Source organism: Lissotriton vulgaris, unplaced genomic scaffold, assembly GCF_964263255.1.
Source record: "Lissotriton vulgaris unplaced genomic scaffold, aLisVul1.2 SCAFFOLD_754, whole genome shotgun sequence".
Taxonomy (NCBI): domain Eukaryota; kingdom Metazoa; phylum Chordata; class Amphibia; order Caudata; family Salamandridae; genus Lissotriton; species Lissotriton vulgaris.
The window spans coordinates 486357-505479 of record NW_028246384.1 but is presented as its reverse complement, the minus strand read 5'-3'; the positions used below and the strand labels follow the sequence as shown (position 1 = coordinate 505479).

The window sequence follows — 19123 nt, the reverse complement described above, 5'->3', positions numbered from 1 at the left end:
TTTTATTTATTAAGAAATATATGATATACAAAGGTAAGGCTATAACAACCTAGATACAAAATATATATACAGTAGCGAAATATTAGCTGAAAATCGCCTAAGAAAATTATTGATGAAATAAGGCAAGGGACCACGCCCACTTTTAATTGTATTTCTTATTTTTATTATCATTGAATATAAGTGTCTTTTGAAATTGTGTACTATGTGCCCGTCTATTTTGATTACAGGGACTTCCCGGGCAGCCTATACAAATATGGCTACCAGACATGCGCACATGGGTAATGTCCCAGGCAGAGGATGCTTTGTTTGTTTTTCAAGAGGTAGCAATTGCTGCCTCCCGCAATGACATTAACTTTCACCTTTATTTCCTTCTAGAAAAAGTGCTCAGGGAAACTTTGCATTATTTGCCTCACAATCACGTATGCACGGACTACTCGGTCAGCCCATAGAAACATGGTCACTAGTTATGCACATAGACGTAGTGTTCGGGTCAGGAAGTGTTTTATCCACTCGCGAGAGGTTAGAAAGTGCACCATCCTCTCCCGAGAGGTAGCAACAGCGGTGACTAATAAATCCTAATATAAATAGAGCTCCTTGAAGAACAGCTGACATGACACTGCATAAAGGAGGGGGACGAAGCTGACTAATATTTTGAGGTAAGGAGCGCCATGAGATGGGTAGTTTTACTTAAAAGGGTGGAACTAGTGGATTCCCGACTGAGATAGGTAGCGCGGCTAGAAGAGGTCCTGAAAGAAGCGCAAGACGTACAAGCGCGTTCCATTTTGTAGTGGGCTATGAGTAAACATTGACTGTAATATAGCATTCCCCTGATGTCATAAAAAAATAAGTTTAAGCGATTTAGCGGGGAGAGACAGACTATACAGGGTAATGACAACAATAAGAGAGGAGACTTGGTAAACTGTGGTGCAAAGCATAAAAGAGATAATCGAAAGGTCTTTGCGATATATATATACCGATTCATAGAACGAATATTTGAACAAATACAGCGTAAGACTAAAACAGCCAAGCTAATAGCCCCCTGTAATACTCCGAAGAATGAGGTGACGGTTGTTGCTATTCTTGCCCCTGTCCATAGGTCGTGCACCTCCATCCACCAGGAGTTTAAAAGATCAAGAGGTACATCCGATTATATGTAGAACTTGAGATTTCCGTGTTCCCGACACCAGTCTTGTGGCCGTGCATCTCAAACTATTGGTAAGCCATTATAAGCTGAGCTAAAAACAAAGGAGATAAGGACAGGAAAATGTTCCATGATAGCCCCTTTTAATCGTGTTCTCCTTTTTGATATAGAGATATACATATTAAGGTGGACACTAACAGAACATCCAGCTAATTTGTGGCATTCTGTTACCTGGAGTGAAAAACCAAAGAAAGTAATACATCTCCAAGTTTCCTGTAAAACAAGGTAAATAGTCAGAGAGACTTTGCAATGTAGGGAAGAGTAGAAGGGAAATCAACATGTAATTTGTGATATACAATTTCTCCTTCAGACACTAGGAATTCCAATTCGAAGTATCAACTCATAAGACCATATCAGGGTTGCATCTAATAAATAGTGTAATGACCAAGGAATTCTCCAAGGTCAGTATAGTAGACAATACAGGAACTATATAATTTGTAGAGGGAATGTGAATGAATGGTATGAAGTCAAGACTGGTAACTTCTACTAATTCCTGATAAATTTCACAATAAAACGTAAACGCAGTCTGTAGAAATCACCTTTAGGTTGATATTATTTGGGAATGTGAATATGACTTTGTAAGAGAATTGTTACCACAGAAGATCTGTGTCCCTCCTTTTTATCTCTCTAGATACATATTTTTCTAAAGATGATCCTATAATGAAGGGGCCCAAAAATTAATGGAGGGTAGTATGAGGAACATTGTAGTATTATGCAGTACAAGGCAATATATAGAACAGATCCTTTCTCTATCTTCCATTTTTTACATCTATACTACTATTATAAAGAGAGAACTTGCACCTTTTGGCCAGGTAAACTCGGGAACCACAGCGCCAATCTACACACCCGATACATCTATGAAAATGTCAGGGTGTGTAGATGGACATAGGCTATAAAATTTTAAAAAAAGTAAAATAAAAAAATTAAGTTTGAAAACAAAGTAGTCCCCTGAAAGTAGCGACGGTCGGGACCTAGCGCTGGCCGCGACGCGACGTGCGTGATGACCGCGACGCGATGTGTGTGATGATGATGAAGGAGGAGCGGCGGTGCAGTGACGAGCGGCAGCACAGGTAAGGAAAGGGAAAGTTTTCGAGCTTTCCCTAAACTCTCAGTGCGAGACTGTGTGATGCAGGGGGAGGAGTCCCGGGGGGGGTGAAGTGAGGCCGACAGATGACATGTTGATGGCCTTCCTAATGCGTCTGCACATGATTGCAGGAAGAGGCAGCAGTCATCATCTTTTTCGAATATGAGGCAGCTAGTAAAGGAAAATGTCGGAGCAGGAGTGAGTCGGGGCGGGAGGGAGTCGGGCGGGAGGGGGGCCTGGTCCATGTCAGTGTCCGTGCATGGGCATGCACGGACAATGTCGGGGTGGGCGGGGGCCTGAGCGGGAGGTTGGCCCTGAAGCCTCATTGCCCCCAGGCAACGCTGGGGCGGGCTGCTAGTATATAGATATAACAATGATCAATTGAAAGAAGTGACCCCATATACAATACTGTCCTGAAGAAGGTGGCCCCATACCTATTGGCTCAAACCACCACAACGCGTCGACGCCTGTTTGTTTGATAAAGGAATCCAAAAAGCCAAGGGACTTTTTGAGATACATAGACATTTCTGTATAACTGGTCCCTTTCAAATATATTTGGCCATTGGATCAGATTAAGTTTTAACCTAATCATCATTACTGTTCTCTAAGTGGGGTGTTATTTCTATGTGTTTCATTTTCATGTATTATGTTTTTTTAATATGTTTGTATAGCTTTTCTTGACCACGTCGAGTAGAATTCATATACTGTGAATTTTTTTTTAATACATTTATTGTTTATATCGCTTCGGAACTCTTTTCCGAATTTTAAATAGACATTTTTTAAAGAAATGAGATTTTATATTGAATAAAATAACGCAAGTACTTCATTTTAGTGTGTGAATATGTTGGGGAATTAGTCTAGCTCTATATGGGCACTGAATGTATGCTGTAAGAGGTGAAAGTTTGGTATGAGGTTAATTGTAGGTGCTTCCAGGGATTTCCATAAGGCTCTACTTTCCACAACTGTGACACGGTTACATATTTTTCGATGTCTCAATATGTGATCATCGTCCCCTTCCTTGAGGCATCACATTTTGCATAGGAGTTACCATCACACCTTTCATTTCTGTGGTAGTCTGACTATCTTCCTGTATCATACCTAAAAAATAAGAAACAAAACCACACATATTTTTCTTAGCTGTTCTCATCCTGTGCCAACATCAACTTCTCCTTCAACTTTTTGTGACACAAATCAATATCATCTCCACAGGTCTTAGCATAACTAAGTATTTCATCTTTATACTTTCTCTGCCAGCAAATTAAATGCTGCTAAATCATAACATTAATATCAGGCTTCAAACCATATACGAAACGATACACAACGTGTCCCATGTCTTTTTCTGACAAATATTTAATACCACTGTACTGTTTGAGCGCTTGTAAAATTCTCTCATAATATGCATAAACCGACTCTTTCAATTCTTACCTAATCTGTTTCTTTCGGCTAAATCTTTCCTTTAAAAAACACAACGAGCTGATTGTACTTTTTCATCACCTCTGTTGATGGTGCGCCTGGTTTTGTATCTCTGGCAGGTTCTGTCTCTGGCCAACCATTTGCAATTTTACATTCCACCCATAAATCTGTTGGAAGCACAATATCAAACAAAACATCCAAATCTTGTAACAAAACCTTTGAAACTTTCACAAACCTTGCCACTTGCTTATACCATTCGACAGGCTTCTCTCTCAATCTTGGAAAATCATTGGAAAAGGACAATATGTCTTGTCTATTCCAGGAGACATGTACATACCCTCCTCCTAGTACTTCTCTCATAGGATATGCCATTATGTGCCTCACCCTTTTCCTTTTCCATCATTGGGTGTAAGTGAAGAACCATTATTGCATTTTCTTTCTTTTTAGCTCATCTTTCCTTCCCATCTTTCTACTTCTCCCTATCTCTTCAAAGTAGTTATTAGCTCCTTAATCTTCAGTCTTTTTCCAGAGGGATTCAGACTCTCAAAATCTCTGTGACTGACATCCAATCAATATGTTTTTGTAAGGCTTTGGAATCGATATGTTTTTTGTAAGGCTTTGGATTTTTGTTTCTACATCCACTACAAATTTCTGTGCTATCTCAGAAAATTTCTCATGGGTAATTCTTGCTTTTAGTGCTATATCTTTACACATGAATAGTAATTCCTCATCATGATATTTTGATGGTCTCTCTGAACTAAGGGGCCCATTAGGATGGCGGGCAGGCTTCAGTCCACCTGCCACCCTAGCGGTGCTGGGACCGACTGCAAGTGGTGTGGCGGTCCTGCACTGGCAATTAGGATGCACTGCATGGTGCCTGTCACCTAGTGAATGCCAATGTTGGGGGGGGGGGTACCATGGGTACCCCTCAAATGCAGCCCCACACCCCCCTGGAGGCCTGCAACAGGCCGCCAAAGAGAACTCTGCATGCCTTTCCATGGCAGAATCACCGCCATGGAAAGGCATTGAAAATGCCACATCATAATACTGCCAACATATTATGGACCTTTTCCGCCCAGTAGGCAATTGGGACGATTGCCTACCGGCGGAAAAGTGGCAGACGGTCTTTCCGTCCACCGCGGTACTACGCACTATGCTAATGAGGCGGGGGTAACATGTCATCCGGCATGGTGTTTTGGCTGGCAGATTGGCAATGCCGGTCAGGCCTGACATGCTAATGACAGCCTTAGTGTTTCTAATATCATTTCTACTAATTCCATTTTTAATTTAATTACATCTATGTTTATGCCTCGATTTGTATTGCTTAATACCCTACCATTAGGAGTTATACCTCTAATCCAATTATCAAGTTCTTCCGGGGATGGCACTATCAATGTACTTAATTGTGATCTCTGATATTATCCACTAGCTTCTCCTGTCTTTTGTACTCATTTTGAGTTTGTTTTTTGATTTCCCATTTGCAAAACCCTTCCAGTTTTTATTCTCTGACCCCTATTTGGTGTTTCAATACTCTTTTCTGAAATGCTTATTAATGGCTCTATTTACCCTTCCACAGTGAAATTCATTTTATTACACATCTCCACACCACACTCATGGACTTTACCTGTTTCCCATGTTGATAATGTCCCGTAATTTCTGACACCCTCACTCGTATCACATAAGGAATGGGCTTCTCCTATAGTTCCATTTGGAACAGTTATTTGATGGGGTTGTAAAACGCCTCGCCCTGTTTGATATAGAGGAACAATGGAATCTATAGTTACAGGAACTGAGAAGGCAGATGGACTATTTGTCATGATCACATTTGAAAATTTTGCTCTTTCGGGCGTCTGATCTCCATTCAAGAAAATACTTTTAGAAGCTGAATCTTAATTCGCAGGTGGGGCTTCTGGCCTTAAACTCACAAACGGATTTTATCCCTGAACTACTCCGCTCTTCATGATAAGGTGGCGGTCTATTTAGTAATTGTTTGTTCAGTAATTTACCATCTATATCCTCTAAGCTCTCATCTGTCAATGTGATTACTTCAGCTTTTTTCTGTTCTGATTGTTTCTTTTTCTAACACATTTATCCTTCCTTATTTTCAGCTACCATTACAGGATACATTTGTGCTCCCAAAGCAACATCTTGTCTCCATAATTTTTTCTGGGAATCCCAATTTTTTCTCTACATATCGATTTAACATATTTCAATATCTTCCCCGATATTTCTCATTTTCTCTTCAACAGGCTTTGTGTTCCCATTCTTCAAGGGATTCATATTGTATGGGTATAGGTCTAGGTATTAATCATTCATCTGTCTCCTCAAATATTTTAGAATTCTTACCTTAAATGCCCTGTACTGCGGAAATGCTAAAGGACCATCCTTCTCAGTATATTTTACCCAATTCTCTAACCAGGTACAAGTGTAATATCCTCTCTCTATTGCAGTCTGCAAAGCAGGTGTACCTTCCAGAGCCACAGGAACTCCTTCCCTAGTCGTTATAGGCTCATCCTTACATATTAAAGCTTTTAATAGCTTTAGAAAAGTCATGATTTCTTTATTTCAATCCTATCTGTTTTTATTCCTAGAAGAGAATTTAGGGATTAAGGCAAAAAACGTTTGCACCACTATTTAAATACCGTAACTAGGTTCAAAGTGAAGGTGCTAGATCCAGGAATGTAATCCCTATACAAACCCAACAAGGAAGATAAGGAACCCTACTCCCTTGACTTGCTATACTTAGAAAAATATACAGCACCCTTCAGAGTTAAATACACAATTTAAGATGAACAGTATTTCAGTATTTGTTAAATCGCATATGACATTGTCATGATTGTTTTCCCAACAAATATAAACAAGAGACTTTGGATCTTCAGTTTTCTGTTCTTTATTCAGTCTTTCATTTTCTTTAAAATAATCGCTGATAGCAAACGCGTTTCGTCCGTCACCGGACTTCTTTAGGACTGAATAAAACAGATAATTTTCAAATTCATAGATGCTGCATAATTTAGTGTCCAATAGTTCATAGAATATATAACGTAGTCCTTTCTTATTTAAAGAGAATAGGTAATTCAAAATGGAGTCATGGAAAAAGTGTAGCAACGGTTTTAGTCAGGCCAAGGTAAGCCCAAGAACACCGCAGCGATGAGCGTAACAACAGGTCTATCTGTTTTTATTCCTACATGCTCTCTTCTTTATGATTGTTTCTGCTTCCAATCACTATTTGTTCCCAACCACCAATGCCAGCATGACTTCACACAAACCACCAATTGACTTATTTCTAATGTTATTCCTACCCATAGGGATTTCGGTTGAGAATGCCCTTTCTCTGAGATACCCATAATTAGTGCATACCAAGTTGCCACCACCTTCTTCCAATGCAGGCTGTTAATCAAGTGTTCATCCAATTAAGTAGTGCCACTTTTATCTTCTTCCACAGGGCGGGCTCAACTCTGTAGTTGGAAGAATTTAAACTTGGACACCGTCTTATTGGTTACTTGCTGGAACTGGTCCCAAGAACATATCTGCCCCACAAAAATCTAGCCCTATTCCATGATACCTGACTGTCATAAACTCACAGCCAACCTGTCTTTGAAACATTTCTTGGAACCCCGAAAGCCCCAGATTGGTGCATGCCTACCTTAATACGACAGGTTTGTTATGTGCTAAATGTTTGCCCACAATTGAGCCACCGCCTGCAACACTTTTAGCCTAATATTTCTGGTCTCCAAATTTGAACATAAACGTGAACCCACCATTTTACACGTCATTGAAAAGAGTCTCCCAATGCTCTTCCTGACCCCCTTGCCATATTGTCCATGCATATAATTGAAAATCTGACAGTGCAATGTCCCCTTTATCATACTTCTTTCACAACTTCCTTTTTGTGATTCTTGTGCTCTTAGATGCCTGTATAAATGAATCATCTTTCTGCAATTAAGCTTTTGTAACCAAGTATTCTTAAAATGGAGGGGTATCATGTTAAAAAGAAAAGTAAATTACGGATGTACTGTCATTTTGATTATTCCTCCCAAATATTGTTAATGGAAAATGGGACCAACTGAGTAATAGCCTGTTCATTTCTACCATTATTTTGTGAAAGTTTAATTCTGCCAATTCTTCTAGTGATTGGCCCACCCTTATACCTAAGCATTTTATTTCCTTTTTTATCAGCCTACGGTTCTCATCTATGTTCCAATCCACCCCATTACCTCTGTCTCGGAGGAGTTATCCTCATCCTAGTCACCTTCCCAAATTTTGCAACCAGGAGGTCTAGGCTTTCCAAAGTTGTAACCAAAACTTGTGTGTATACCATTACCTCATTGGCATATAAGGAAACTTTTGTTACCCAAGTACCATATGAAAACAGAATGATCTGTTGTTCCAGCCTGATCTTTTCAGAAAAAGGTTCAATATATAAATGAAAAAGTAGTGAGGAGAGGAGATGGCAATGTCTAGTCCCTCTTCTTATCTTGAAACTTGATGTGAGATTCCCATTCAACAACATTTTTGCCAAAGGAGCTCTGTAAGTGCCCAGTAAGTCCATGGAGAATGTAATACCCATATATGATTCAACATGAGGAAGAGATATTGCCAATTCACCCTTTTGAAAGCCTTGATAAGGTCGAGTGTACTAATCGCCAGAGGTACTTTACTTTCCATTGCCAAGTCAGTTGTCCCTTTTAACTCATCACTTAGATGGTGCATGAATTGACCTTTCATGAAACACTTTTGGTCCTCCGCTATCAACTCTTCTATTACGCTACTCAGTTTACCAGCCAGACTACTGGCATAAAACTTATAATCACAATTCAAGAGTGAAATTGGCCTATAAGATTCACAAGACCTTTGTTTTTTCCCTGTTTTTAGGATTAAAGTGACTACTGCCTCCTTGCATGATTTTGGGGATGAAGCTTCTTCTTCCCAAATATTTATGAAGAGCTGTGTCAATTCTGGGCATAATATGTTGCTTAATTTTAAACTGAATTTATTTGGATGGCCATCATGCACAGCCGCTTTACCTTTTTTCCTTTTTTAATCAATGAAAATACCTCATTCTTGGTTATTTCTCCATCAGGAATTTCCTTTTTATTTCATTGAAATTTTCCCCACAATCTGCCCATCCAACCATCGATTAACCTGAGCCTCAGAGATGCACAAATCCTATGTATGGATGTTTCAGATGAACTCCACAAAGGCTTGCTCCCCTTCCTGAGTTTCTCTTAGACTATTTCCCATTCTCCAACACTTTATCTCACTGATCTCATTTCTTATGAGGATTGCCTTAGTCTTCCAAGCCAGGTGTTTCCCCCTCATTCTCACTTTACTGAAAGTGTGCTAATTTACTGGTTTCCCAATGTGCCTTCACCCTGCTTTCCATAGTAGTGATGAGACACAGTTTATCTTGGATTTCTTTTTGTCACTTCTCAGTGGGCTCTTCCCCATCCGTTGGGTATCTACACTTTTTTCCTAGTGCCATCTTTCTATATTGCTTGACATTTTGTGCAGATAAACTGATCAGAACCCCCCTTATATAGGCTTTAAACCTATCCTAATCTATATATTTAGCTGCTGATATACTATTATTCTCGAAGAATTCAATTGTTCATACTCTTAGTCTGTCTATTATGGGCTGAACAGTTAAGAAGGAGCGATCTAATGTCCATCTTCTCAACTTTCTTTCTAATTCTGCTTAAACTCTAATACCACTGCTGCATGATCAGACAAATGGGCGGCTAAATGTCTCACTTCTTTAACGTCTGCTCTTAAAGATTTGTCTAGTAAGAAATAATCGATCCTGTGTAGTAATTATAGTTTTTATTGTGGAAAGTATACCCCTGTTCCTTAGCATGCTTTTCTCTCCAAATATCACAGAGGCCAAATTGTTTCAAGAGGAATCTAATATATGCATGTATTTTAGAGCAAAACATTGATTTGCTGTTATTAGATTCGTCCAGCTGGAAATCCATCACTACATTAAAATCTCAAGACTATATGATAGGGAAATGAGAGATAAATTTGTAGGTTGTATTTATTCATATTATTAATATTAATAGTTATGTTGAAGAAGGTTTTGATTATCTAAAAGGTGAACTGCAAAGCTTGGCAATCAGGAACTGTTTAAGTTTAATTAAACAATAATGGCTTGGAATAACAGCCACATTGCTTACAGTTGTGAACTGGATTTCAATTTACATTAGGTACATGGTATTCTTTATACTGAACAGTGGGTGCAATAAAGTGGAGCTAATCCCCCTTTGGGCAGGAAATACTGGTACAGTGGTTTATAAATTGCTTGTTTTAGATGCTTGATCCCACTCTGATAGAAGGAGCCATAAATACCAACTGGAGGTCATATTCTGAGGTGATCCAGGTGGGCAGGTGTGTCATGTGTGTTATTGACAGTGACACTAACTAGTATGCATTGTTTTGGCTTTATCTGATGAATGCAACTGGCATGTGGCTCTTGGGCCAAATGCAAACTCTCTGCTGTGCATTTATTTGTGTTTATGAGTGTTTGCATATGATTCTTTTCTTTGGGTATTACATCCTGGGTCCATTTGTGATTTACTGCTGCAATCTCCAGGTGTGTTTGAGGCTTGCTCCATATCTGGCGTTCCATCACGGGAAGTGCTAGGAATGAACAGAGGACAGCTGTGTTATGTTGATCTGATAAAGGGTCCCTCTGAAACCGTAATGACTTTTTTATGGTGAATTTGGGTTGCACAGGCAACATCTGTCTGTGATGTGCTGGACTCTTAAAAAAGGACTTTTCTATAAATTGATGTAATGCTAACAGTTAAATGAAAGACACTTAATTGTATGTGCATATTGTTACTTTTGTCTGCATTATTCGTCATCATAATCATCACTGTATTATTCTTTTTATTATTGTAATATATTTTATTTAGAGGGTGTCTTGTAAATCTGCAGGAACACAAAGTGGGAATGTCCTTTAGAACTTTAGTGAAGTAAAAACATTCTAACATAGAGTTATATCTGTGATGATTATTAGTTAATTTTGCAACAGTTTTATGCTGCGAACTCCACGGGAGGCTTTTAATCATGCAATATACTAGTACAGTAGACAACATACAATGAATTGATACACACAATGTACTGATGTATATTTCACTGTGCAATGAGTTTCCTAATGAATACTTTTGACTTTATTTTTATTACTATTTACAGATGGGCTTTATAAAAATAAATGAAGACATCATATTTATTGAGCCCTTCAATCAAACTATGCCAGTGACAGGGAATGCACACCGCATATACAGACGAAAAAGATCAGTGAATGACCATCAATTTGCTAACAAGCAAACTTCACATAAAAAGTACTGTGCTGTAGTTGCAGGTATGTTGTTATAACGGATGTGCAAGAGTAATTATATGTATTTTTTTCCATGTTTGTTCAAAATTCTCTTAACATATGTATTTAGTGGACCTCAGTGAACTTGTTTGGCATAGCTACTGTTGGACCTGGCCCATTTTTGCAGGTTCACTCCCCGATTTGTGCCTTTAATTGCTGACACTATTTTGATGGTATCAGGCATGTTCTTACTTCCTAAAACATGGTAAAACTGGATTACACCTAATTGGCACATTTAATTTACTTCTAAGTCTGTATTAAATGTTACGATCAGTACCCAGGGCCTGTCAATTATATGCTAGTAGTGGAAAGCATCATTCCTTGTGCCACCCACTCAAGTATCACTGTAAAATATGTCTCAGGACTGTCACTGCGGCCTGTGCGTGCAGTTTTAAATTGCTATGTGGACCTGGCAAAATAAACCTTTAGCAAATACAGCTAAATGATAGGCGGAGTGCTGAAACTTTTCAGCCAGTCTCCTTCAGTCAAGAGATCTGAGTTTTATCCATCATTCTTTTGCTCACTACACCACTCCAGTCATAGTGGCCATATGGAAATCAGCCTTGACCCTGCTCCTCATGGGAACAGTCCAGCACGAACTGCCTGGCCAGGTCCTCCCTGGACATCAAACCAGCATCCTAAGACCAGTTTCGAGGTATTTCCCTTCATCTGCCAGGTTAGCTTGAATCTAATGGCACAGCGAGCAAGTGACTCATGTCTGGGCATACCCTTGGCCACTTAGGGCAAACATAGCAAACACAACAAGATGATAGACGAGTGCTGAAACTTTTCAGCCACTCACCCCCTTGTTTGCTGTGACGGTTTGAATTTTTTATTGTACTGTGTTTTCACTTTGTTTATGTTTGTATGTTGCATAAGTACTTTAAACATTGCCTCTAAGCTGGGGGGGGGGTGGTTAAGTACAGATTAATTCAGTGACTTTTGTGGTTCACCCTGCCAAGGATTGTTGTTGTTGCCTGATTGGGGCTTCCACCCCTCTCAATCAATAACCCAATGTCTTACATATGTGTTCAGCTGTGGGATCCAGCACTTATGTTTGTGCACTGCCACTTAGTTTCTCAAATTAAAAATCCCATAAAAAGTTTCTGATATCAGATTCCGCTTTTTTGTAATTCTCCTTGTTTGACTATGTTTTTGTTTACTAAATTGAATTCCTACCCCATATTTTGTGCACCTGTGACTCCTTACTGCCAGAATGGAGTTGAATCTTGACAACCTCGAAAGCGGCCTTATGGCACAGATGAAGGAGTTGTGCAGGGAGAGAGCCTAACAGTAGTCAAGGTCACTCCAAAGCTTGACTACGAGATATCACTGAAGCTTGGAAAGAGATTTTGTGCATGCAATCTACAACACAGGAGCAGTATGATGATGATGATGAAAATGACATGGAGGTGGAGGAGGAGAGAGAGGAGGATAACTTTGTAAACGCTAGAGAAATAAAAAGGGAGTATAGCCTCCTGTCCCTGTCCCAGAACCAGAGGAGAGAGGGAGACCTCCATGAGTGAGGTCCCCTACTGAGTCCAGCTTAGGGGCAGTGTGTCTTTCACTAGCTGGTGTCCTGAGGAACCCTGGGTTGGGAGAAAAACTTCTGATCCAAGGGTGGAGTTGGCCATATAGGAAATTGGGTTTTTAGTTCAAGGGGGCTGTGTAACACCCTCAAGAAAGAGCCACATTTCCCGCCAGGGGGGTACTACAAAAGTCAGTAAATTAACCTGTGCTTAACCCTCTGGTAACTTGGCAATAAACGCTGCCAGGCTTAGCTTAGAGGCAATGTGTAAAGGTTTTATGTAGCACTTAAAGAATAATAAAGTGAAACACAACAGAGGAAAATCCCACACCAATTTTGCAAAAATTAGAGAAAACTGCAATAAACAATTTCAGACCAAAATGATGCCTGCCAGCCAGGGGTTTAGAACTAGGAGAGCCAGCTCTTGGGGATCAGGAACTCAGTCCAGCAGAGGCTAGAAGGGCCCAGGAAGGCTCAGATGCAAGTCCAAGCAGGTTCTGTTACAGGTTCTGGCGAGGCCAGTTGCAGTAGGTTGGGCAGTTGCATTGAGGCATCTGGAGTTTGTTGTCTTGCTATAGCTCAGAACAGGAGGTCGCCAACTGACCCTTGGAATCATTCTGGTAGTCCTGGGTCCAAGGTGATGGTCCTCTATCTTTGAAGCAGCAAGGCAGGCCCCAATCAGCAGAGCAGTCTGCCGAAGCACAAGGGAGGCATCAAGCAACAGGGCAATGGTCTGAAGAACAAGGCAAGCCATAAGCAGCAGGGCAATCCTCTGGTAGCAGCTGGACAGTCCTTTGAGAAACAAGAAATTCTTTAGGCAGCAGGGCAGTCATCTGAAAAACAAGGCACGGCTCAAGCAACAGTAAAGTCACCTGCAGTATAAGGCAGTCCTTCTGTAGTCTTCCGCAGGTCAAAGAGTATACTGAAGAGTTGATCTGAGTATCCAATATTGATACCTGGTGCCAGTTTTGAAGTAGGAGAAACATCTAGACTTCCCCCCTACATCTGGTTCTGGAATTTCCTTCCTCTCTGCCCTGGTCCCAGGAGGACCAGAGTCACAAAAGGCTAGTGTGAAGTGCTTTATGTGTCTGCTGAGGCAGATCTTTTAATGTGAAAATGTGATAGGTGACAGCTCCATTCCTCTCATCAGGTCAGGGTGGCCCATCCTTGAAACACCCAGTGCTCGTTTCTGATATTAACTGGGAGGAATACACAAAGGTCAAATGCTAACTACACCTAGCCATGTGACCCAAGATACAGTATGCAGGCTAGACAAGAAAATACCAACTTTCTAAAAGTGTCATTTTCAGAATTGGGACTTAAAACCTGACTTTAGCATTGAAGGGGATTTTACATAACAATTTATTTGTCACCAAACATGATGCTTCTATCCGTTCGCAAACATATGTTATCACTTATTAATTGTAATATGGTGCCCCACAGTTATCCTATTGGGAGAAGTGGACCTTGCAGAATTGCATTTAAGGGTTTTCCTCTACAAGGAAATGTAGAACTTAAAAGTACATATCCAACTTTTTACATGCAATGCACACTGCTCTATGGGCTGTTCAGGGCCTACACTAGAGGTTTCTCATATTCATTAAAATGGAAGGTTTAGGCCTGGCAAAAAGATCATTTAATCAGGTCGAAATGGCAGACACAAATTGCACACAGGCTGCAATGGCAGGCCTGAGTTATGTTTTGAAAGGCTACTTTTAGTAGGTGGCACAATCACTTTTGCATGCTCACTAATTGCATTTAATTTACAGGCCCTGGGTAAATGTAGTAACACTTTACTGTAGACTTATAAGTAAATTAAAATGTGCAAAGTGGGTACAAGTTAATTTTACAATGCTTAAATGAGAGAGCACAAGCACCTTGGCTCTAATTAGTAATGATAAAGTTAACAGGGTTCTTAACCCCCCCAATAACGGGTTCAGAAAACAGGAGGGGTGAAGGCAAAACATTTGGGGGTGACCTTGCAGAAAGGGCCTAGCCTACCACTACCCCTGCTTCCCAAAATCCAAGGTAGACTAATCAATAACTTGATGGACTTCCCTGCTTAGTCGATAGAACAAGGACAATGGTCCACTCCTGCAGTGGCAGCTGTCAATTCTATGCTCCCTTGAACTCAGTTGGATACCTCTGTCAACATTCAATTGAGACACTGGACTGACCCATAGGGAACACTTCTCCTTACCTGTGGACCCTATCTGTGAAGCACCTAACTTTAACTTACCCACTGATTCATTCTAGTAGGTAGACAGTGCCACCAAGGCCATCAAAGTGATGTGACCAACACCGCCAGTTGGATCAGACTTCTGTCCCCAACCCAAGGGAAACTCTGCCCATATGGACAGCTACCCCAAAAAATGTCAGTGTCAAGAATCAGGCCTTAGGCCATTTACTGCGAGGTTGAGATTCCAAGCGGGGTCCTTTGGCGGGCATCACTGCCAGCAATGAAGGTAGCAAAGAGTTCCATAACTGTTCTATAGAATTCCCAGATCTCTTAGGTTTCTCAGAGTGGGGACAACAGTCCCTGGTATTAGGCACACTTCTTCCATTCTCCTTCACAGCAGTCCAGGGGTGTTATCCTGACACTGACCTTTCATCCCAGGGTCTTACCCTGAGGCTGAACAGGTGGATGGCAAGCCAGGGCTTCTAAGGGGAACAGCCACCCCCTCAGGGGTGACACACTCTTTCAGTGTCTTGTAGGAGTTTGCATGGTGAAGGCTTCTAGCCCTCTGTCTTTTTATTAGCACAAGGGACAACTCCAGGTGAGACGTGTCCTCACCAAATTCAGTCTCAACATGCTTTGTTCTCAGAGCTGGCAATAACTGATCCACTGTTCCTTCCACTGTGGGCTGTTTCCACCTCCTGTCCCTTCATCTGGGTCTCCATACTCTGCCTTTGGGAGTAGTACTCACAGACACCTGAGCTTCCTAGGTGCCCTTCTGCCCTAGTGGTCACCCCTCAAAGCTCAGCTGTTTTCATTGCTCAGAATAGAGCCAATGGGCGTCTCAGGACAACTAACCCCTGTGGAGCTCCCATCAGTGGATTGACTCTTGCCACAGACTGGTTCCCTTGCTTGTGTCCCATCTGGGAGCAATCACAGCACCAGTTTTTGAAACGGGGTGCCCAGGGCCACCATCCAGGGCTCATCCCTCCCCCCGACGCTGTTCAACGTTTACATGGCCCCCCTCGCACAAGTGGCCCGCCAACACAACCTCAATATCATCTCCTACACTGACAACACCCAGCTCATCCTCTCCCTCAACAAGGACCCGCACACCACCAAACCCAACCTCCACGAGGGAATGAAGGCCGTCGCCGACTGGATGAGGAACAGCCGTCTGAAGCTGAACTCAGACATGATGGAGGTACTCATCCTCGGACCCACCCCCTCTGCCTGGGACGACTCCGGGCGGCTGACCACACTGGGAACAGCACCGACACCCACCGACCATGCACGCAAACTAGGATTCCTCCTTGACTCCTCCCTCTCCATGTCTAAACAGGTCAACGCCGTCTCCTCCTCCTGCTACACCACCCTCTGCATGCTCCGCAGGATCTACAAGTGGATCCCGACTGAAACAAGAAGAACGGTGACACAGGCCCTCGTCAGCAGCAGACTGGACTACGGCAATGCACTCTATGCATGAATCCCAGCCAAACACCTACGACAACTACAACCCATCCAAAACGCCTCCGCCCGACTGATCATCAACGTCCCCCGCCGCAGCCACATCACCCCCACCAGAGAGACCTGCACTGGCTCCCCGTCGACAAGAGGATCACCTTCAAGCTCCTTACCCACACACACAAAGCACTCCACAACCCTGGACCAGCCTACCTGAACAGCAGACTCAGCTTCTACACCCCCACCCGCCAGCTCCGCTCTGTCAGCTTCGCCCTCCCCGCTGTCCCCCGCATCCAACAAACAACCTCCGGCGGCAGATCTTTCTCCTACCTCGCCGCCAAGACCTGGAACACCCTCCCTACCCACCTACGGTAGACCCAAGACCTACTCCCCTTCAGAAGACTCCTCAAGACCTGGCTCTTTGAGCAGTAGCGGCACCCCCTCCACTGAGCGCCTTGAGACACTCACAGGTAAGTAGCGCGCTTTACAAGTACTTTGATTGATTGATCCCCCAGAACGTTCCCTCCTATTCTTAGAAGGGGCTTAGAAAGCCATTCCCCCATACTATTCTGAGACGTGTCTGGGTTACTGTTGACTTCCCCTTTACCCTACTAATCTGAACCACCCTTCTCATGGTCCCCCCCAGGTACCTTTCCTGACACTCTGGTACCAGTCAAAAGGTATACCTCCTTTGTAAGTTCCCTAGGGTCAAAGAGCTTGTAGTCAATCAGGTGTGGGCATAGTCCTTGAAAACAATGACTGAACATGTACTCTCTTGCAGCTAAATTGTATAGCCTCTCATGTGTGTTTACCACACTACATTTCACCCAACCTTCCAGTGGCTCACAAAAGTAGTCCACAAAATCTACTCAGGTCTTTTGGAGCAACCTTTGTCTGTCCCTAAACTTATGTCTATACTTTTTAGATGTGAAACCATATTTTATGATAAGTGTGCCCCTCATGATTGGACAACTCATTCTGTCAAATTTCCCCAGGGCTAACAGTGCATCCTTCTCTTCACTTGGAATGTGGCTCCAGAGACTAGCTCCATAATCCACCACAGGGACCGTGTGCATCTCTAGGGCTACCTCATTTACCCAAACCACTGATCAATGTTGTCCCCCTTAACAAAGTTAGGTACCAGATCATGGGGAATAATGACCCTGTTCTCTCCATTTGGCACTGGGGTATCACTACCACCATTTTTGCTGGACTCTGAGGCTTGTTTGAGCTTTAGGTACCAGTCCTTTAGATGCAGATTATGAGCTCACAATTTTTTTTCTGCCAAGGCCCTTTTGGCTTCAGCCCTCTTCTTGGCCATGGCTGATCTGCCTTTTTCTTTGCTAAGACTCTTTCTGCCTCAGCTTTTCTCTCTTCTGAAGCCAGTTTGGCTAGCTACAGCTTCAGTTCCCTCTTGGCCTCTCTGTCCTTTGCCTCTTTAGCAGACGGGTTGTGAGGTGATACACTGCTTCCTGCATGGTATCCAGCAGGGGACCCTATCTCTGTGGCCCCACCACTCTCCTCTGGAGCAATTGACAAGTGATTTACCACCTCCTCATCGTCATTCTCAGGGTCATCAACCTCTTGGTCCTCAACCAGCACACTTCATCAAAAGCCTACAGGGCTGTCCGAAGGTCCTGCTTAGTTGACCTCTTCTTTACAGTCAGCCCTCTCTCCCTGCAGTATTCCTTCAGATCCCTCATATTGTAGTAGGATAGGCAGTTGGGATCCATCATCATTCTGGCAAGGTATCACAGGCACAACAAAAGTCCTATGTGCAAAAAGATAAGACAGGAAATACATTTGGAAAAATGACCAATTGAACGAAAAAAGGAAGAATTTAAAACGTGGTTCAATTTGGTATCAAATCATTTATAATGGGATTTGAGTGTTACACAAAATCATTGACTGTCACTGTAGAAACACAAGTACTGAATACCACCACTGCCACCAATGTAAGAAATTGGGTTTAGGGGTTTATGAACCCTCCTCAAGCAACAACCAAAATCTGTGTCAGGGTGAACCACAAAAGTCACTATAGTAACCTGTGCTTAACCCTCTGGTTGCTTGGCACAAAAGCAGTCAGGCTTAAATTAGAGGCAATGTGTAAAGTAATTATGTAGCACTCGGTTATGAAATAAAAACACAATAGAAGAAAAATACCATGCCAATTTAGGAAAATAGAGAAAGTTGTAATAAACACAAGACCAAAATGTTAAAAACCCAATAAGCAGAACGTTTTAGGCAAGCATAAGTCCTAAAAGCACAAAGCACCACTATGGGTCATCTGGTCATGCTAGACCAGGTGAAACTCACAAGTTCAAGCCGACCACGATAGAGCATGGGTCGGATACAGGGACTTTTTTTGCCCCACTGAAAATGTTACCTTCTCAAAGTCTGGCATAAAGATTCCAGGTCACCGTGGAGGAGGCTGCAAGGTGTGAGGAGAGCGTCATTGATGGTTGTCACTGTAGCACGAAGAGCAGGCCAGGTTTCACGAACAGTGGCTTCTGTAGCTCGAAGATTCTGTTGGGTGTCTTGTTGGCGATCACTGTGAGGTGTTGTTGCTATAGCGTGATGTGCAGCTCTTGCATTGCCGGTTGTCGCTGACAGTTGCTGTGGTGAGTTCACTGGGGTTTCACGTTGCTGGTCATTTAAACTAGAAAAATCTTGGCACAAACAAGCCCATTCACAATCAAAAGAAGCTCAACATTTAAGGATTTCTCCTTTTCGTCACAGGAGGAGCTCAACGGATGTCTGCCATGGATCCAAGACCTGGGGAGGCACCTTATGGGGATCAGGAACTCATTCCAGCAGAGGCCAGCAGGGCTGAGGCAGGCCCAGTTGTTGGTCCATTGCAGCAGGCCAGCTGGGCAGTT

General features: G+C 42.4%; 1 protein-coding gene across 1 annotated transcript in view; it reads left to right on the top strand.

The window, feature by feature from the left end:
* Positions 1-19123, top strand: part of LOC147665970 (A disintegrin and metalloproteinase with thrombospondin motifs 19-like) — a 632122-nt gene that overhangs the window by 169635 nt on the left and 443364 nt on the right. Inside the window, exon 3 of the mRNA XM_086949366.1 lies at positions 10893-11061. Within this exon, the coding sequence (XP_086805492.1) occupies positions 10893-11061 (169 nt within the window). The remainder of the gene's footprint in view (positions 1-10892; positions 11062-19123) is intronic.